This window comes from Vombatus ursinus, unplaced genomic scaffold (genome assembly GCF_900497805.2).
Source record: "Vombatus ursinus unplaced genomic scaffold, bare-nosed wombat genome assembly UNPS02009994.1, whole genome shotgun sequence".
NCBI lineage: Eukaryota > Metazoa > Chordata > Mammalia > Diprotodontia > Vombatidae > Vombatus > Vombatus ursinus.
In genome coordinates, this window is record NW_020949772.1 from 4206943 (window position 1) to 4229429 (window position 22487).

The window sequence follows — 22487 nt, forward strand, 5'->3', positions numbered from 1 at the left end:
CTCTCTCTCTCTCTCTCTCTCTCTCTCTCTCTCTCTCTCTCTCTCTCTCTACTGGAAAGGAAAGAGGTGCATTTTTTTCTCCCCTTTTCTGAGACTAAGCTTGGTCATTAGAAAGTGTTCAGTTTTTTCCTATTATTCTTCCATTTATATTGAGTAGTCATTATGTACATCATTTTCCTAGTTTTGCTGACTTCACTTTACATCAGCTCCTACAGACCCTCCCCATGTTTCTCTGAATTCTTCTTAACTGTTGTGTATGGTATAGGATTATTCCATTACATTCATATGCTACAATTTGTTAAACTATTTCCTAATCAATGGAATATATTTCTTACTGCCATATTTCATTGTATACGTATTCAAAGAAAAACACTGTATTAACATGCCTCCTACTTATCTCTCAAAAAGAATCTATTGTTTGAAAGTGAATTAGGACCAACCCACAAATTCACATTTTTCCAATGTGAAAATCCACTAAGCTAATATTTAGCTGACCAGTAGGAAGTAACTACTCAAAACACTTGTTCAATATTCAGTCCAGAGAAGATCTTTTAAGACCTACCTGGCTTTTCAGTGACCAAAAAATGGCAGAAGTCTGTTCTTCCTTATGAAGTAGATTACATGACTGACCTAAGCAACATTACCTGGAACAAGTTTTCTCAAACTGTCTTCTACTACTTCACTGATAAACAGAAGAGTTTCCTTTGAATTTTTCAGTTAAATCATCTGGTTCCCTGCTGGGAAGGGAGTAAAATGAAACAAATTTCTCAACACAAGGAATCATTCATTCCCTGTAAACCTTCCTCCTCCCTCAAAACATACAGTTCTGAAAGATCATATTTATAACAGAGCCAAAGTAAACAAACAGTAAAGCTGGACTATGTTTAACTTAATGTCAATTCTCCATGAGCAAGGTAGAAAGATGTAATCCAGAGCTCAAGAAAGGTTAAGAAGGTATTTTACTTTTTTTTCCTTCTTTCTTCGTTTTTTTAAGGACAGGGAAAGTTCAGACTCCCAGAACCCAGAGTTGGTAAAGACCTAGTCTAATTTCCTTGCTTTAAAGAAAGGTAAACTGAGTCCTAGAGAAGTGATATGACTTGCACATAGTGAGTCAATGTCAAAGGTGGCTTTAAAGCCAAGATCTCGGGGCAGCTAGGTGGCACAGTAGATAAGAGCTCTGGCCTTGGAGTCAGGAGGATCTGAGTTCAAATCCGGCCTCAGATACATGACACTTACTAACTGTGTGACCCTGGGCAAGTCACTTAACCCCAACTGCCTCACCAAAAAAAAAAAAAAACAAGGTCTCCTGACCACCCAGTTCAGGCCTCCTGCCTTCCCACCATACTACTAACATTACTTTCTAGGATGTTTTTTAGGCCCTGAAACAGACAAATCAAATACAGCCATTGCAAACATGCTGATCTTTAAGTTGCTTCTAGAATAGCAATGCTCTGTGAAAACCAGGGTCTTAAGCATAAAAGATACTAACTAGAATGAACCTAAGAAAAGTAGGGTTTGGGCCTGAAAAAAACTGACCTGCTCTGGGAAATGGCCCATTTCTCTAGTTTCTAGATCTCTTCAGTTTCCCTCCAGAAACCAACAATCAATAAAGCAAGATATATTCCTTAAGCACCTACTATGTTCTAGATAGTCAACTTGCTTCATTGTTACCTGTTAAATTTGGAGATTCTTGCCTCTCACAGATAAACTTTCTCCTTCCATCTCTCCTAACACAAATTATACCTAAGATGATTTCTTTAGATACACACCAAAAGTTCAATAATATTTAAAGGACCAAAGGGTCAAGCCATAGGATCACTGACTTTCCTCCCAGTCTTCAAAATGGTTCCTTGTTCTTCTCTAGTATTATAAGGAGTGAAAGTTAAGCATGAAGAAACCTTGATCTCCCAAGAATAGATAGCAGGAAAACAAGCAAGCATTTTTATATTACTTTTTTATGTGTGTGCTTTCTTACATCTAATCAAACAGAAACTCCTTTAAGGTAAAGGCTGGGACTATTTAGAGATCAGGAATGCAATCTTGAAAAACTGTCCTTGAAAACAAGACACTCTCACTGTGCATAAAAATGCTCCTGAAAATGAATGCAATGATGATGTTTTTTTCTAAATTTAATCTTCACAAATTATAATTGCAGATATTCTTTATTTATCTTCTTTGGCCCTTGGGCAAGTAGATCCTAACATCAACCTTATATTTCTCTACCTAGGAAAATTCAGACCCACGGAACTCCAGAGTTAATAAAGACATAGTCTAATTTCCTTGCTTTCTAGGTGTGCCTAGAACAAAATGTTAACTTACTAATGAACTCTAAGAGTCTCTTCTTAGTCTGAATACTTCTGTGAGTTGAAATATGCTTTTGCAATAGACAATTATGTACTTGATATACTTTATAATTTTGCTTTGCTTCTAACAGCTTTTCTGACACTCTGATTAAAATTTCAGTTTTCAGAGCCACATTTTAAGAAGGGCACAGGATGAGGAAGGATAGAACTAGAAACCACGTAGTACAAGGAAGTGAAGATGCTTAACCAGAAAAGAAGATTCCAATCAAACAAGACAGATTGTTTGACAATTCCCTTACAAATAGAACTGACCAAAAGTAGAACAGGCCACCTGAGGAAGTAACAGGTTCCACACCACTAGAAGCCATCAGGCAGAGACCAAATGACCACTTATTAGGAATGTTGTAAAGGAGACTGCTCTTCAGGTAAGACTTGTACCAGATCACCCCTGAGGACCCTTCCAACTCAAATTCTGTGAGGTCAGAGCAGTAGTCTAAACCGGCTATGAAAACCAAGAAGGGCTTATTTAGTAATTCCATTAGAAATGCTACTTTTTAAAAAGCTAAATGTGAAATGAAACTTGAAGAAAGGCAATTAATTGTGGAAACCATGCATATCCACTTGTCACCACTCTTATAACTGACAATGATACAGTGACCCAAATGCTCCATGGCATTCCTCAGGGGAACATGGCTCCTTCCCTAAAAAAAGTTCTAGCTTGGACCTGTGGTTCCACTTTGTATTTCATTATACTCTACGATGTGGGGAAACCTATTAACATCCGTAACTGTTTCTTGCATTTGAAATGGCTTTTTCTTCCAAGTTAATTATAATGATTTATCACCACATAATAATATTTAGTGTAATATTAATACAAATTGATTAATAAACTTAATATAATAAATTAAGATTTGATAACAATACTTTATCTCATTAATTAAGATCAGACTCCAGTCACTCTCTGGAACCCGTATCTTGTTTGTTTTTCTTTTTGTGTTGTTGTTGGGTTTTTTGAGGGGTTTTCTTTTTGAGGCAATGGGGTGAAGTGACTTGCCCATGATCACACAGCTGGTAAAAGTGTCAAGTGTCTGAGGCCACATTTGAACTTGGGTCTTCCTGAATCAAGGGCCAGTGCTCTATCCACTGCGCCATCCAGCTGCCCCCTATCTTGCTAGGAATTTCAGAAGGGCCTACATCTTCAAGTAATTTACAGAAAACAAATAGGATACCACCTTTCTCGTGCTTCTTAGTATTTCACATTTCCTTGCATTTCCAAAATCCTCTTGTAAAACAGCTTCTTTCTTTAGCTCTTACAACAGGTGCTGCTCCCTTAACTAAGAGTCTTCTATGAACCTCTACCTACATTGCTAAAGCACCAGTGCTCTAGACATGTTATATCTGGACTGCTCACATTAACTTCCATACCTAATAATAGGTATAATAAATCAACAAAGATTAATATTTAATATCCAAACAATCAAAATTATATCATAGAAAAGAGTCTGGAAAAAAGAAAAGAAAAAGAAAAAACAGTCTGGAAGGAAAACACTCCCCAAAAAATTATCTGTTCAAAAAAAAATATTCAAAATTCTTTTTGCTTTAGTGGATCCGTATCACAATCCAAGAAAACCAAGATGGCTACCCAATCTCTTCCATGTAAATGTAAACAGCACCACCAATCAATTTGAAATGAGCTCCCACATTATAGTACCTGGGCGTAGCATAGATTCTACTCTCAGTTTGCTCACCCCAACTTGCCCTTATATCAATAGGTCTGGGGTTCCCAGAGAAGGGTATGCCACATTACTACAACTTAAACTCTCTCAGGATTCCAGGAGTTTCCCTGCCACACACATTATGGGGGGGGGGGGGGGAGATACACTACTACTACTTGGCACTATAGCTCCCAAGTTCCCACTGGTGTGCTTTCCATTTACACAAACTCAGTTGCCAATGACACCATTAACTTTTAAACATAAATCATATACTTCATGATAAGGCAAAAGGATAAATAATCACAACAATAGAGTTACTCAATATAAGGCAAATGAATAATCAGTTCATCAGAGTTCACCCACAGACCTGGGTCATAACTCTCCTACCAATGCACATAGTGTCCATAAGGGAGAATAGGTACACAATTATGGAAATGTAGAATGGAAGCACAAGACAGGGAAACAAACTTCTTGGAGAACCTCACAATTGGACTTTAGACTTTGACTTCTTTAGTCCGTTCAAGGACAATCCACACCACATGAAGCCTCTTCACTATCTGTTTCCTGTCTGGTCCTAACTTCTCTCCAATTGGGCAAAGCTACTTCTCTTGGGCTCTCAAGCTGATAAAGAAGTGACAAGTTCTTTTAACTCACAATTACTCTTAACAGGGTTTTAAAAACCATTATGCTATACATAAGGGAATACAGTTCCCTTACACCAGGGCAGCTGGTGGTACTGTGGATAGAGCACCAGGTCTGGAGTCACAAGAACCGAATTCAAATCCAGCCTCAGACACTTACTAACTGTGTGAGCCTGGGCAAATCACTTAACCCTGTTTGCCTCAGTTTCCTCATCTGGAAAATGAACTGGAGAAGACAATAGCAAACCAAGTACCTTTGCTGAGAAAACTACAAATGGGCTCACAAAAAGTCGGACATGACTGAAACGACTAAACAACAATACCTGAGAACTGAAAAACCAGGGAGGCAATCAAGACGAGCCCAACCAGCTCTTCAATAAACAGGATTCTGCCTAGTCCAATCAACTCTCAGCCAGTCAAGTCTCTTCTCACAGCACAATCTTGTCTTTTCCCCTCTGGATCTCCCTTTCAAACTAGAGACAGAAGAGAACAACTGGGTACCTCTGAGGCTTCTCCTCTCTCAAGTGGTAGAGGGCACTGAAGGCCAATAACGTCAAGCAGCAACAGAATTCGATTCTCTTCCAAGGAGCATCTAAACAACTTATCCAGGCTTTTCTTTAGCCAATCAGCAAAGCAATAGCCTCTCTTCCAATCAGCAAGTTTCCATCAAAGCAGCTGAGATTTTCCCATCAGCATACTCTGCTGGTTTCTTCACACTTAGCTTCTTTACAGCTGACTTTTCCACTTTTCAGGCCTCAAATGAGAGTGTCCTAGTGGTCAGGCAAGCAACAAGTATTTAAAAGCACTTACTATATGCCAGACGCTGAAGAAACAAAGAAAAGCAAAAACAGTCCCTGCCCTCAAGGAATTTAGATACATATAAGACATATATAAGGTAAATAAAAGATAATTTCAGAGAGGAAGGCACTAGCAGTTGGGGGAACCAGGAAAAGTGGGCCTTGAGCTAAGTCTTGAGTGAAACCAGAGGAACTAAGGGGCAGAGGTGGGGAAGACGGTCAACATTCTCTTATGAAGTTAAACAAGTGGTAGGGAACCTGCGTTAAACTAAAAAAATCCATTTTTTCATTCAGTTGTATAAGTTAAGTAAGAACCAAATGGTCCTGTTAATCTTCCCATATTCTCCACATAGCTATTTGATTTACAACTCTGTTAGTTATAATCCTGAAAACTCTAAAAACAGCCAAATGCAAGTAAGCTGATAGACCACAATGCCCTTTAGCCTCCGTCTTTTCTCTGCCTTCAAACAAGTCCTCTCAGTACATTCATTTAGAGATAAGTTCTCTATCCAGTATTCTCCCACATTTTATCTAAGAAACTATATTTCTTTACAAATTTATTTCACCCTTTTTCTTTATACAAAAGGTATTTTTCTACTCCTTTCAGTAACTAAATTGTTTGCATACTACATACCTTACAATCTTTCTCCATAGCATGAATATTTGCAGTTCTTAACAAATTAAGTAAGTGAGCAGAAACATCCTCAAATAAGTTAGCTTTTGTCATCTGCAAAGGCAATGTGGTGTAATACAAAAGTATTGGTCTTAGAGTAAGCAGATATGGGTCAAAGAACCAACTCTGCCACGGATTAACTGCACAGACTCAAGCAGGCTCTCCCCGACCTAGGCACAAACTCCTCTGTAAAGTAAGAGAACTCTGCCAGATGATCTTTAAGGTCTTACCCAGGCCAACTATTCAGTGATCTACAGGCTGACTAGGCAGAATGCTGTTCTCTCCATAAAAATAACATTTCTCCCAAGCCTGAAAGCCAGTTCAGTAAGAGCTTGTTCTGGGCCCAGTGCATCTCCTCCTCAGCACCGGCCCACTTGGACAATAGCCACAGAGGATACTCACCAACCACCCTGTCTCCTGTTTTCACTCCAACTTTCCTCATAGCTGCAGCATACAAAGCCACCCGTTGTCTTAACTCTCCAAAAGTCACCTTTACAATTTCCTCTTTGCCTTCCCCTGCAAAGAGAAGAAGAGATTAATCATTCATGGACCACCAGAAAGAAGTTTGCATCTGCCAAAGGGTTATGGGACAGACACCCAAACTGTACTGAGAAGCACACTTTATGTCCTAGTTTTTCACAGGTTATGATCATATGACCCCAGCCACTGAGGTTCTTCTGAAACAGAGTAAGAAAAACAACCTCATTTTAAATAAAAACGGTCAGATAATCCAAAAGGAAATGTTAGCCCATCAAAAGTTTTATGTATACTTAGGAAGCTCACTATTTAAGAGAAATCAGCTATAAATGTTTTAGCAAGAATAAAACATTCTTTTTAAATGAATAATTATCCCTTAATTTATCTTTGATGTGCATTGATATTAAAGTATATCAGCAGAGTTGCTTAAGTTGAGGTACACAAGTCTTCTCCGTGGTTATCAGGGAAATTTGTTAATCACTTCTCAGTAAAACACTTAGCACAGTGCCTAGCACTTGAGAGGTACTTAATAAATGCTTGTTTCCTTCCTTCCTTCCCTTTCTTCCATTCTTCTTGTGTTCCTTCCTCCTTTCCTCCTCTACTCCCCTTAACTCTACTCTTCCTTTCCTTCCTTCTTTCCTTCCTTCGGCATTACCAAAATGATCACCTTCTATTGAGTAAAAAATGGTCAGTAGCTTAGATTCCTACAGCTCCAACATATCACGAGCCTCTGGTTGGTGCTTCAATATACAGAGTTGGAGTTTCATTGCATATTATTTTTGCACCACTCATTGGAGTGTGAAGGCAATGAACAATTGATGCAATTTCAATTTATTTGGAGGTATCAGAGGCTCATGGGATTATACATGGAAAGGATTAGATCTAAAACAGCCAAAAGAGCTCAGAATAGAACCTTGCGAGGACCAGCACAGAGCTATGGAGATTAGTGAGCAACTCAGATGAGAATGGTACCCAAAGAAAACAAAGTTAATAAAATGCCAAATTCAGAGTCTTGACTTTACTTTCTCCTGCTTAAAAGGAATACGTAACAGTGGAGCTCATCTGGTCTGTGGACACTTATAAATTTTAAAATGGAAGGAGTTAAGGGGCTTCAATGTTAAAAAAAAAAAAAAAAAAGGCAAATTCAATAAGCCCAAGGCATAAGAACATCACATCTCAAACTCTAAAGAGAAATGAGAAAAACAAATATTAAAAAGGTTTACTAAGCCCCAAAGTCAGGACCCAGGCAAGATAATGGTTGGCCCTCTGGCAGCCTAGTATTGCTGGTTCAATAGCACTTTTATAATCATTTCAAAAACCCAAAGGTTTACCAAAAGTGGGAAAAGGAACACCCTGAAACAGGAGTTCTTCAGGATTATATAAGACGAAAGGTAAACTTCTGGCTCTCTAAGTCTTAAGTAAATCTCAGTACCCATAGGCTGTTCCTGTCCTTTTATTCACTCTCTCAAATGGACTGACCATCAGAAGGGTTAAACTTGTCTTGCCTGGTCCCAAAAGGCAGAGACAGTAGCAAAGGGGGGAAGGGAGAGAGACTGGCAGACTTAGGTGGCAGGAAGGACTTTCTAACGATTCATCAGAGGTGTCCAGGGTTGCTTTAGGCCAGAGTAAGCTTCCCTTTAATCCAGCTTTCAGAAGAGAGAATGGATGGCCACTGATCAACCAGGCTAAAGAAGGATTTTCGTTGAGATATGGGTTAGGCCTTTTATTTCTTCAGTCTGAGATGCTGTGATTTCTATAAGACAATCGTCTGGTTAATTCGATAGAACAGAGTAGGTACTATGTGTAGAACACTGTGTTAGATAATGAGACTAGACAACTACATGTTCACTTGAATATAAAAATTAAGTACAAAAGTGAGGAACATTGTGCAATGTAAATAGAACTGAATTTGGAGTCAAGAGGACCTGTGTTCAAGCCCCAGTTCTTCCACTTACTATCTGTATAACCCTGGGCAAGTCATTCAACCATCTGGGCCTCAGTTTCCTCACACAGAAAATAAGAAGATGAGGTCAAAATCCCCTTTCAGCTCCAAATCTATGAGCCGATGATCCCTTACCCTCAAGGAGCTTAGATTCTAACAGAGGGGTTACATATATGGAAATCAATACAACACAAAATGGAACACAATTACTGCATGACAAAGGTACTGCCCAGAGTAATGCATGGACCTGACATTCCATAGTTAGCAACACCCAGCATCTGAGATTTCCCCTTCCAGTCTTCATACACAATAGATTGTTCACTATACACCACTGGCACACATCTGAAAGAATGGTGTGTCAGATGAATCCTGTTCTTCAATCACCAAGGATATATATTATTCTTTTTAAAATCCTATGATGAATCTTTGCAAAGCAAATAATTCTCTCCTAATCTGTTTTATAAACCAGAATCAAATACATTAGGTTTACTTAAAGCAAGGTGTACCTGAAGCTGCCTTCATAAACCATGGTGCCTCCAAGAGTTAAGTCACTGACCCTGAGGCTACAATGAAGAGCAGAACTGGTGGGTGAAACAAATCAGGAGTCCTTTCCCTGATGCTTCAGCACACTTATCTTCTTTTCCCACAATGAATACATTCACAGGCATAAACATATACTGTTGTCCATATACTGCTGTTGCTGTTGTTTTAAAGAAAGTTTAGGATGGACTATATCACTGGATTGCCTCATTTTAAACAAATGCCAATATAGTAAAGTAGACATCTGGAGACCATGCTTCTGACAATCTCATATATCCAAAAAGATCCAGAAAGAAAGCAAAAAAAAGGCCTCCAAATAAGTATCACAAAGGCCACACACTACCACATAGTTTTAGTCACAAAAGAACTCGTACTCATGGACTACTTACTCTTATTTTACATGGAATTTTAACAAGCCTAATTATTGGGTTTCCAAGCACAGAGCAGACTAGATGCAGTAAATTACAAAAGGGAAGGTGAGAAGAGGTCAAAAACTACCACTAACAAGTACTATGAGAGTAGCAAAAAAGTGAGATCTCACTATGAGAGAGGAGACAGAAAAACTGTTAGAACCAAGCACTCAATTAAAAAGGCTTAACTGATTAGAGCCGCTTAACATGGGGCTGCATAGCCCTACACAACTCAACAAACTCAAATGATATCAGTGTATTAAGGCATGATACAATAATGTTAGTGATTTACATTGTGACTGCAGGGTTTACACAGTGTTTTCCCTCACAACCTGCCTGTCAGCATCCCCATCTTACAAACAAGGAAAATGCAGCTCAGCAAGGCCAGAGTACCTGCCCAGGGTCACACAGCCAGCAAAGTCCACAGACAGGGCATAAAACCAGGGCTGTCCAGCCTCTACATTCAATTTCCCTTCCCCTGCACCAAGCTACCCTTCATGCAAGCAAAGATTTCCAACGTAATAAAAGTTTTGCCACTTAAAGGAGTGAGCTTTGATCACCTAAAAAAATTGACCAATTTGGAACACTGTTAACATCCCTGGGAGAGAGTGGGAAGTGCCCGGTGGCAAAGAGGGAAGAGCCAAAGAAGCACTTTGAGTTGGGCAAAAAAGACTGCCCTGGAGCAGCCAGAGCAGCTGGAGAGGACATCACACTGCACAATCGCTTGGTTCCAGGTATTATGTAAAAGGAGAAAAATAATGGAAAGGCAGCTAGTACATCCTGGATCAAATCAGCCTAAATGAAGCAGTGAGAAAGAGCATGTAGTAAGCACAGGGAGGCCGGCTGAGTCCCAAGGAAGCCATGCCCAGGGGCCACTCCTAGATTATTCCTCCTCTCTGTCGCTGCTGTAGGGGCCTAGGGCTGTCATTCATACTGTGATAGAAATGGAAGATTGAAAGCATGGTCAAATCCAGCCTAGCAAGTGTCCTCTATCTGAATTAGGCCAGCTGAGCTATTACCAATTTCTACTCCTTAGAGAAAGGAACCCAGCAGTATAACACACATTCCCAGACATTAAATAAAATTTCAATATGTGTGAAAGTCCAACTTTACAAAAAGTAAATAAATAATTAGGAAATGATTATTCACTTCATAAAAAGGATAACCACAATTTCTTTACAAAACAGTGCATTTAAAAATTATTTGCATTTGAAAAGTATCTAATTTACTCAATTTATCATGAATACAGCTATTAAAATAAATTAACACATATCTGCACATTCTATTTTCTAAAAGATAAAAAAAGGCGGCAGCTAGGTGGCACAGTGGATACAGCTCTGGCCGTGAAGTCAGCAGGACCTGAGTTCAAATTAGGTCTCAGACACAACACACAGCACTTACTAGCTGTGTGACCCTGGGCGAGTCACTTAACCCCAATTGCCTAGCAAAAAAAAGAAATATATAAAAAAGAAAAAAAAAATCTGATGCAAAAATCACTGGGCCAAGATTTGGTAGACTTGAGATCTAGCTCCACCACCACAGCTAAATGGATATGTATGAGTTTAGTGCAGTAACATGGAACCCCTGTGCTGACCTCTCTTCATCTATAAAGTGGGAGTGAGCTCCCCACTAGTGTCTCAGACATAATGAGAACATAATGAAAATCTTTTAGCAAGTGAATATGATGAGGGTCCAAATATTATACTCTTCTTTTCCCCAGCTGATAAATGGTAAAGGGATATCAACAGACAGTTTTCTTAAGAAATCAAAGCCACCTATAGCCACTGGGAAAAATGCTCTGAAAGATTAATAATTAGAGAAATGCAAATTAAAACAACTCTGAGGTACTACCTCACATCTATCACATGGGCTAACATGACAGAGAAGGAAAATGACAAATGCTAGAGGGGATGTGGGAAAACAAATACAGTAGTGCTTTCACTGGCAGAGTTGTAAACTGATTTGACCATTCTGGAGGACAACTTGGAACTATGTCCAAAGAGCTATCAAACTGTTTGTACCCTTTGACCCAGCAATACCATTACTAGATCTATACACCAAAGAAATCAAAGAAAAAAGAAAAGGATCGATACACAAGTATTTACAGCAGCTATTTTCATGGTGGCAAAGAATTGGAAACTGAGGGGATGCTCATCAACTGGGGAAATGGATGAAGAACTATGGTATATGAATGTGATGGAATGCTATTAAGCTATAAGACATGAAGGGAATGGTTTCAGAAAAACCTGGGAAGACTTACATGAACTAATACAAAGTGAAGTAAGCAGAACTAGGAGAATAACCTTCCCAATAACAGCAATATTGTAATAATAAATAACTGTGAAAGATTTAATAACTCCAAAACAATTCAAAAGGACTCGTATGAAAGCTATCCCCTCCAGATGGAGAGCAACAGACTCAAGCGCACAAACTGAAGCATATTTTTTACTCTTTTTCTTTTTTTTTCCTTTTCAGAACATGACTAATGTGGAAATATGTTTTATATTATTCATATGTATGACAGGCACTGTAATTCTTACCTTCTTAATGGGGAGAGGATAGAGAGAGGAAAATAATTTGGAAATGAAAATTAAAATTGAATTCATTTTAAATTTAAATTAATTTTTAAAAAATACTATCCTCTTCTTGCTAAAAGCTAACAAGATCTCTGCCAGACTTAGACCTTGTGAGTGTCTCCTCTAGAGCTTAGCACAGGGCTCTGCACACAGCAGGTGCTTAATAAATGTTTGTGGTACTGAAATGGCAGCTCGGGCACTTGCAACATGCATAGAAGAGAATCTGAAATGAGGAGTGAAGACTCACTTGCAGCATACAGGGCAATCTTGTCGTTTTCCTTGTGCTTCAGAAGGTTTTCAGCATAATTCAGACGACTGCCTTTGAACCACTCAGGAACATCAGCAATTCCCTTCGATGGATCAACAACCTAGAGAAAATGACAGTGCAAATTAAGAGCCAGTAAATCATCACCATTGTTTTCTAAGCTATCCAACTAGAAAACTAGCCAACTGGCTGATCCAAAGTACTCCTTAAAAGGGTTTTAAATTTGTTAAAGCTTTCCAAATGCCCTGGAAGTGAAAAGTAGAAACTAATGCCATGCATTCTGGATTTTCTCCATTTCTTTTGGAGAAAATCAGCCAACTTCCCAAGTGAAAACACCAAAGGTAATCTAGAAGAACAGACTAAAAAGCTATGGTCTACACTCAAGAGTCCATGAGACAGCTCAGTGTAATTTTCACTGAAATTCTATTCAGTGTTGCTTCTTCAATTAACTCACAGATGATATTTTAACCAAAATATAAAAGGATATAACTTTGTCAGTGTTTTGCCCATTGTTAACTAACCATATCTCTGTATCACACAAAACAGATGGGGAAGTAGGGCAGGGGCTGGACCTGGGATTTTACTGGTGTAGGGAACTTTCAGTGTGGGAATTCCCTCCACCAATACAGATCAGTGACATTTGTTCACCTTAAGAGTCTTAGAAAGTTGCCTGGGAGACTAAGAGGTTAAGTAACTTGGCTATCCTCACACAGTAATTATCTTCTGGACTGCAAAGCCAGCTCTCTATTCACAGTATCGCATGATGACAGCCACAATAAGCTGTGATGACAGGCCTCCTTTCAAGACCCCTGGTATTTTGCAGTGTAAAGAACTTTGTTAAGTTATCTATATTAAGGGTAAAAACCTAAAAATGATACACTCACCTCGTCATACATACGAGAGAAGACAATTCCACTGAATTTCCAGAACTCTGCCCAGAAATCTGAGTATGAATCCACTGACCACTGATACAATTCATTATAATTGGCTAAAAATAAAGAAATTGGAATCACTATATAGGTAAGGTTCTATAAGAATAATTCAACAATGCAACAAGGAGCTTCATTTTTATTGGGAGGCAGTTCATGCAATTACACTTTTGGAGAGTGCTTGTTCAGTAGGAAAGAAATTTAGGAACAAAGAGAATCCAAATCAAGATACCCATAATGGATAGCCACTACTCACAGTCACCTAAAAGTGACTACAAGAGTAGTCTATTATGTCAGACATCAACAATTGGCGCTTAGACAACAGTATTCCATGTAAGGAGAAAGAAACTGGTGGAACTCAGGCTAAAAATGGAATATTAAAATATAAAATATATGGAACACCAGTTCCACCGAAATACTTCAGGGCTGGGCACCAGCAATGGAGGGAAAAAGCCTTTCATTGGCTTCCATGTAATTGCTTGGAAAGTCACTGGTAATGCTACTATAGCAAGTCACTGACCAAGTTCACAGTATAGTGAAAAGCAAACTTCACTTAAGATTCCCAAGACTTGGGACTGAAGTCCAGCTCTGAAAATTACAATATGTGCTTAAGCCCTTGAACTCCATGGGCTTCAGTTTCCCCATCAATGAAAATTAATTAACTTCACTTCCCAGGGATGACACAAAGATAAGATGAAAGACCTTCAAAATGGTAAAGTATCACACATATATATATGTGTACAACTACTCATACTCATCACCCCCTCCGCCTGTGAAAGACAAGCTCATCTGCTTCCAAGGTGCTCAGGGCCAAGAGGTCTGGTCTGACAGAACTGGATCAACCCGTACTTAGAGAATGAAGAAAGAACTCAAACACATCAGGACAAGATGAAGTACTCTAAAGCTCTGCAGCGTCTTTGGTTCAACTAGGGTAGAACATGCTGCAAACTGGAACACACTCTAAGGAATCTAGTTCTTAATCAGAAAATATCTCTCTGGGGCAGAGCCAAGGTGGAGGAGTAAAAGCAGTGACGTGCTTGAGCTCTGCCCCAAACTCCTCCAAATACCTGTAAAAAATGGCTCTAAACAAATTCCAGAGCAGCAGAACTCACAAAAAGATGGAGTGAAACAAATTTCCAGCCCAAGACAGCCTGGAAAGTTGACAGGAAAGGACTATTGGGCCAGGCTGGGAGAGGAGCACAGTTCAGTATGGGCCGAACAGGAAAAGACCGGGCCAGAGGAAAGCCGGAACAGGCCTCAGGGGACCAAGTCAAGGAGAACTGTGGCAGTATACAGACTTCTCAAACCACAAACGACAAAGACAACTTAGGTCAGTGGGAAAGGTCTGTCTGACCATGATGAGAGAGAAGCTCAGTCCCAGTCTCAGCCCCAGTCCCGGTGCAGCCCTGGGGCAGCAGCTGCTTCCAGAGCTCTTGGGCCAGAGACTGAGGGAGTATCCAGTGGCTGATCAGAGGGAGATTGCAAGGATCTCTTTGCTGGTACTCTCGATTTGCTCATGCTTGGATCTGGGTCATAGTGGTGAGTGGTGATCCTGGGTCGAGAAGAAATGCTGGCATGGCAGAGTTTGCAGTAGCAGAGGAGAGGGAATCCTCCTCACAGTTCCTGGGCAGAAAAGAGTGCTTGTGGTCACTTATACACCACAGCATAGGCCAGGAAAGAAGTAAACACCTCTCCTTAGATCATATCACCTTAGAAAAACTGAAAATTTACAGTTCCCTAGAAGTATCTCTGAAAACAGCTACAAAAAACCCCCGAAGCTTGGGACAGTACGCCCTCCACATTGGAAGCAGAGCCCTACCTTAACAAAGAGTTTAAAAGTCAAGTAATTGGCTGGGAAAATGAGCAAACAGTATAAAAAACCTCAGACTATAGAATCTTACTTTGGTGATAAAGAAGATCAAAACATACAACCAGAAGAAGACAACAAAGTCAAAGCTCCTACATCCAAAGCCTCCAAGAAAAATATGAATTGGTCCTAGGCCAAGAAGAGCTCAAAAAGGATTTTGAAAAGCAACTAAGAGAAACAGAGGAAAAACTGGGAAGAGAAATGAGAGTGATGCAAGAAAATCTTGAAAAACAAGTCAACAGCTTGCTAAAGGAAATCCAAAAAAATACCGAGGTAACACCTTAAAAATAGACCAACCCAAATGGCAAAAGAATTGGCCAAATGGAAAAGGAAGTTCAAAAGCTCACTGAAGAAAATAATTCCATAAAAATTGTAATGGAGCAAATGGAAGCTAATGACTTTGAGAAATCAAGAAATTATAAAACAAAACCAAAAGAATGAGGAAAATAGAAGACAATGAGAAATATCTCACTGGAAAAACAACTGATCTGGAAAATAGATCCAGGAGAGATAATTAAAAATTACTGGACTAGCTGAAAGTCATGATCAAAAACAAGAACCTAGACATCATCTTTTAAGAGATTATCAAGGAAAACTGCCCTGATATTCTAGAACCAGAGGGTAAAATAGAAATTGAAAGAATCCACCAATCACCTCCTGAAAGAGATCCTAAAAGGAAAACTCCTAGAAATATCATAGCCAAATCTCAGAGTTCCCAGGTGAAGGAGAAAATATTGCAGCAAGCAGCCAGAAAGAAACAATTCAAGTATTGTGGAAACACAATCAGGATTAACACAAGATTTAGCAGCTTCTACATTAAGGGATCAGAGGGCTTAGAATATGATATTCCAGAGGACAAAAGAGCTAGGATTAAAACCAAGAACCACCTACAAAGCAAAACTGAGTATAATCTTTCAGGGGAAACAATGGACATTCAATAAAACAGACGACTTTCAAGCATTCTTGATGAAAAGCCCAGGGCTGAATAGAAGATTTGACTTTCAAATACAAGACTCAAGAGAAGCATGAAAAGGTAAACAGGAAGGAAAAATCACAAGAGACTTATTAAAGTTGAACTGTTTATATTCCTACATGGAAAGATGATATTTGTAACTCATGAGACCTTTCTCAATATTAGGGTAGTATATATATATATATAGAGAGAGAGAGAGAGAGAGAGAGAGAGAGAGAGAGAGAGAGAGAGAGAGGGCGGGCACAGGATGAGTTGAATATGAAGGGATGATATGTAAAAAATAAAATTAAGGGGTGACAGAATTATACTGGGAGGAGGAGAAAGAGAGAGGTAGAATGGGGTAAATTATCTCACATAAAAGAGGTGAATTTCCCTCCTGTGGAGGGGAAAACAGGGTAGGTGAGAGAGAATGAATGAATCTTACTCTCATCAGATTTGGCTTAAGGAGGGAATAACATACACACTCAGTTGGTTATAGATAACTATCTTATCCTTCAGGAAAATAGGGGGAAAGAAGATAAAGGGGGGGATGATAGAAGGGAGGGCAGATTGGGGAAGGGGGCAATCAGAAACAAACACTTTTGAGGAGGGACAGGGTCAAAGAGAATAGAATAAATGGGACAACATGACGATTATGGAAGTGTTCTGCATGACTACACATGTATAACCTATATCGAATTGCTTGCCTCTCAATGAGAGTGGGTGGGGAAGGAAGAAGGAAGAGAATTTGGAACTCAAAGTGTTAAAAATGCATGTTTAAAATGTTTTTACTTGCAACCAAGAAATAAGATGTACAGGCAATGGGGTATAGAAATCTATCCTGCCCTATAGGAAAATAGAAGGGGAATGGGATAAGAGAATGGGGGATGGGGGTAAAAGAAAGGAGGGCAGATTGGGGGAAGGGGTATCCAGAATCCATGCCATCTTGGGGTGGGGGGAGGGGAGAGATGGAGAGAAAATTTGGAACTCAAAATCTTGTAGAAGTGAATGTTGAAAACTAAAAATAAATTAATTTATATTTTAAAAAAAGAAAGAAAATATCTCCAAGTATTTATAAGAAAGGAGAAAAGGAAAAGGGAAATTCCTAGGCCAACCCCTCTGTCCATTCAGTCAAGTACTTATTTAATCCAAACTGTGTGCTCAGGTGGTGTAATGGCCTGGAGTCAGGAAGACTCATCTTCCTGAGTTCAACTCTGGCCTCAGCCACTGACTAGCTATGTGACTCTGGGCAAGTCACTTAACCCTGTTTGCCCAAGTTTCCTCATCTGTAAAATGAATGAGCTGGAGAAGGAAATGACAAACCACTCTAGCATCTTTGCCCCCCCCCCCAAAAAAAATGGGGCAGTTAGGTGGCGCAGTGGATAGAGCACCAGCCCTGGAGTCAGGAGGACTTAAGTTCAAATCCAGCCTCAGACACTTACTAGCTGTGTGACCCTGGGCAAATCACTTAATCCCACTGCCTAGACTCCCCGACAAAAAAATGGGGTCACAGAGAATCAGACACCACTGAAAATGACTGAACAACAAAAGAGAATATCCAAGAGTAGATGGTGTCAAAGACTTTGAAGAAGTCAAAAAGGATGAGGATTGAGAAAAAAGCCATTAAGATTTGGCAATTAAGAGATTACTGATAATTTGAGAGAGAACAGTTGAAAACCAAGGTCAGAAGCAAGGAGAGCTATGGAGGGCATAGAAGCAAGTGAGAAAAAAGACAGGCACCTAGCATACAAAGCTAGCTTTCTCAAAGATTTTAGTTGAGAAGGGGAGGAGAGCTATAGGAGCATAGCTATGGGAAAACGGGCAAGTCTAGTGAAGTTTTTTTTAAGGACGCAGGCAAGGATAGCCAACAAAATGTAGGACAGATACATGGAAGGGGAGGAGGCTTTCTCAGTGAGGAAAGCCTTAGCAAGTTATCTTGTGTGACACCACAAGGGTAGAAAGGGGCCTATGCTGATCCTTATGCTGTTAACATTTTTATCAATGGTCAAAAAACATAAAGGGGCACTTTTCAAAGGAAGAAATTCATGCCATCAACAACCATATAAAAATACTCCAAACCAAATACTACAGAAATGTAAATTAAAGCAAATCTGAGGTTCTAACTCACACGCCTAAGATTGGCAAAGACGACAAAAGAAAAAAATGACAAATGTTGGAGAGGCTAGAGCAAAACAGACTCAGTTCTCCCAGTGCTGTTTGCTCAGCTAGAAATTGGTCGAGCCATTCTGGAAAGCAATTTGGAACTATACTTCAAAAGTTACTAAACTTTGCATACCTTTTGACCCAGCTGTACCCCTACTAGACTTACTCCTAAAGAGATCAAAGAAAGAGGAAAAGGTTTATATAGATATATAGATAGATAGATAGATATAGATATATAAATATAGATGTATTTAAGAAGAATGGGGACAGCTAGGTGGTGCAGTGGATAGAGCTCTGGCCTTGGAGTCAGGAGGTCTTGAGTTCAAATCCAGCCTCAGACACTTGACACTTACTAGCTGTGTGATCATGGGCAAGTCACTTAACCCCAACTGCCTCACCAAAAACCAAAAAAAAAAGTATAACAACTCTTTTCATAACAGCCAAAAACTGGAAACTAAGGGAGTGTCTCCTATTGGGGAATGACTAAACAAGCTGTGGTATAATAAATGAAATGGAAGATTACTGTGTCATAAAAAATAATGAAGTGGATAGTTTCAGCAGAAACTGGAAAAACCTCTATGAACTGATGCAGCAGAAAGTGAGCAGAACTAGGAGAACAAATAACAACAAGAACATTTAAAAAAAAAAATTTGAAAGACTTTAGAACACTAATGGATGCAATAAGCCACAAGTTCAGAGGGAGTCCTGAAGATGAAATACACTCACCTACCTCCGCCCAGAAAAGTGATGGACTTGCAATGCACAATGAAACATACATGGCCAATGTATGAACATGGCCAATAGAGGAATTTGTTTTACTAGGCATATTTGGTCTGATGAGTTTATCATTTTTTTATTGTTAAATGGGGGGCAGTGGATGCAATAGATAATGTTTGAAAGAAGAAATAAAATTTTAAATGTCTATCAAAGACTTGGATAAATGCATAAATGACATGCTTACCAAATTTTTGACTGACACATAGCTAGAATAGCTAAAAGCCAGGATACATAAAAATTTCAACAGGTTAGAACATTGTGATACATGTAAAATTTCACACTTGAAATAAAAAAAAAAACTCCACAAGTAAAAGACAAGAGAAACATTGCTAGACACCAGTATGCCTAAAAAGATATAGAAGTTTCAGGCTGGACTACAAGTTCAATACAAATGAAGTAGAAAAAGAAACTGAAATTGGAACCTGAGGGCCTAGGTTTGAATCCCAGCTCAGCTACTTCCTCCCTGTTACTTGGACCTCTCTGGACCTGTTTCTTCACCTATAAAATGAAGAGATGGGTTCAAATGGTCTCAAAGGTTCCATTCAGCTTAAATCTCATGATCAAATGCACCAAGTAGAGAACCATGTGATGTCCTAAATGCCTCGTTTTAAGAAGGACCTGTGGCATTAATGTAGTTGGAATGAGCTACAGATTCCAAGATGGAGTAGGTGAAAGAGCACCCCAAGACAGAACACAGCCCAAGCGAGCCAATAGAGACAAAGTGAACCGAGTGAATGTTGTTGAGAAGAAACACTCCCGATAAGACAGAAGAGTCAGAGAACGGAAACAGGTCAGACTAGCTGGGATTCCTGACAGAAGAGGGCCCTAAACTGCATAGAGACCCAGTGGTTTTCATAGGGTTCTTAACTGGGTCAAGCAGCACTAGAAATTGAGGAGGAGCAGGAAACCTGAACTTGGTGCCTAAGTCAAGTTTTAGGGGTTGGTACAGATTCTGGAGAGGCTGGGGAGGAGGGGGTTTCTTGAGAATTGGGTTACTATAGGCTCTACTTTGATGGGGTAATTCAGAAGATCTGAGCCTCCCAAGTAAGCGATAGATAAGCAGAGTAATATACACCTTTCCCTCAAATAGATCACATGGATAAGCAGGCAAGCGTTCAAGCACAGAAACAGGATGGCAAAGGGTATTTAGATTTTGTCATATGAGGGCTGGTTGAAGGAACTGAAAGTGTTTGATTTGGAGAAGACTTAAAGGGTACCTTACAGCTCTTTATGTCCAGTAGTTGAAAAAGTGTCATATAGCAATAGTTCAGCTTGGGCCCAGGAGTAAAATTAGCTGCAAGGAGTAGACGTCACCACGAGGCAGATTTAAACTTGATATGAGGTAAAAAACTTTTTTAACAATCAGAGCTTGCCACAAGTGGAATGCTCTGCCCTGGAAGACAATGTAATGAAGCTACATAGCACAACGGATGGAGCCCTAGACTTGGGAGTAAGAAAGACCTGAGTTCAAATACTACCTCAGACATGATACTCCCTAGCTGTGACTCTAGACATCTCCCTTAACCTTGGCCTGCCTCAGTTTCTCCATCTGTAAAATGTGGATAATAAAAACACCTGCCTCACAGGATTGTTGGGAGGCTAATATGAGATCATATTTGTAAAGTGCTTTGCAAATCTATAAGCACTATGCAAATACTAGCTACAATATTATCATAGTGCCTCCTCATTCACTGGAGGTTTTCAAAATCAAAGGCTAGCTGACCATTTCCCAAGCAGCTGATAGAAGGGATTCTTATTCAAGCCCCGGTGACCTTAGACAGCCTCTGTAAAATATATTACTGGGGAAGGCCTTCCTCTTCCTCTGCACCTCTGTGAAATCCTCTCTTTCTCCGTGCATACCTTTGGGGGTTCAACTCTCAGTCCTCCTATTTCACGAAAGCACCAATCTGCCTACCATCTTCTCTCCTGATTATCTGTATGGTCTGCACCATTCATTTAACATATAGCACTTACTACCTAATGTTTTTATTTGCATGTATGTATGTGAGTATTTCTATCTACAAACTCTATATAACTCACCTGTTCAGCCTTCCTATCACTCCCCTTCACACACTCTCAGTTCCAGCCAAACTATCCTACTCCAGCCATTCCCAGAAGCTAACACAGTGTATTCCACCTCCAAGTATTCCCCCAAGGATGTCACTGGAGACTAGAATGTATATCCCATCCATTTCCACCTTTAAAAATTCTTATCTTCCTTCAAAACTTAGCTCCAGTGACCTGTGAAGGCTTTCCTGATTTCTTTCACCTCCTTAAATGTTCCTCTTTCCTCTGAATCTCTTCTTTGGCTCCACCACACCCTTCCCTGCATATTCATCCAGGTATGCTTGCACCTAGCCTGGTGGAACATGATCTATGTGAGGGAAAGGTATACACTACTCTGTGAGTATACACTATTCTCTAGCCCCTAGGACACTGCCTAATACATACTTCAGGTTTATCCCCCACAATGCCTTCTCCAAGGTACAGTTGTTGATTGCTGAATAGGGAAAAGAGGTCATCTTGTCATAGTTCTCTAAAGAAAAGAGGAATTTGAGGCTAGTCTCATTACATGGCCCCCCTAATTACATACAGAGTACTAGGGTCATAGAGCACTTTCCCTAAAGCCCCCTGGAAGAATCCTCACTGTCTGCTCAGCTGGAATGTTTTCGGGGAGGAAAAAAGTTGAGGCGCTGCACTGACAGCAAACCAGACTTAGGGGAGGTGAATGTAAGGAAAAGCTGTCTGACTACATGGGGTGTGATGAGTCCTGTCCTTCAACAGGTCAATGAAACAAGCATTAGCAACGACTTTTGGAGGTCTCAGGTTCCCCACCCCTGTGTAAGTAAGATATCCAATCCAAAGGCACAAATAGTCAGGTTCTGCCCAAAACTTTCTCCAGGAAGAGATGACTAGAACTTACATTTCCCACCACCAGCATTCATTCTTAGCAGAATGTAAATTCCTTGAAAGCAAGAATTTTTTTTCCCTATTTTGTTTTTGTAGCACAGTGCCTGGCACATAGTAGGGACTTAATAAATGCTTTTTGATTGATTGGCAGTATGTGCATAATAAATGCTTGCTGTATTCAATTCAAGTTACAGAACAAATTTCATTAGATGTCCAAGACCCATTCTGGCCTATCTTCCAAACCTCTCACCAACATAATTAGTTGAAACTAAAAATGCAAATTGCCTCCTGGATGGGGTAACACATTAAGCCCTAACTTTCAAGTGATTACCGAAAAAGGTTTATGGCAAAGATCCCTGCTAAAGGGAAAAGCACATTTGGGCAGGACCCCACAGCAAGAGTTTCCCTGCCCTCTCGACCAAGAGAGGAAGGAGAGTGTAAAGTCCGGGGGGGGGGGGGGGGGGAGGCCTCTAAAATGAGCAGTGAGCAGATGTTTTAGCCAAACATCATTTCCTTTATCATTTCAGCTAGAATAGCTGACCACACACAG

At 39.8% G+C, this 22487-nt stretch overlaps 1 protein-coding gene across 1 annotated transcript in view; it reads right to left on the reverse strand.

Moving 5' to 3' along the window:
• Positions 1 to 22487, reverse strand: part of AACS (acetoacetyl-CoA synthetase) — a 90044-nt gene that overhangs the window by 64933 nt on the left and 2624 nt on the right. Inside the window, exons 2-4 of the mRNA XM_027853564.1 lie at positions 13224 to 13327; positions 12322 to 12442; positions 6532 to 6645 (exon numbers count right to left, since the gene is read on the reverse strand). Coding sequence (XP_027709365.1) covers positions 6532 to 6645; positions 12322 to 12442; positions 13224 to 13327 — 339 coding nt within the window. The remainder of the gene's footprint in view (positions 1 to 6531; positions 6646 to 12321; positions 12443 to 13223; positions 13328 to 22487) is intronic.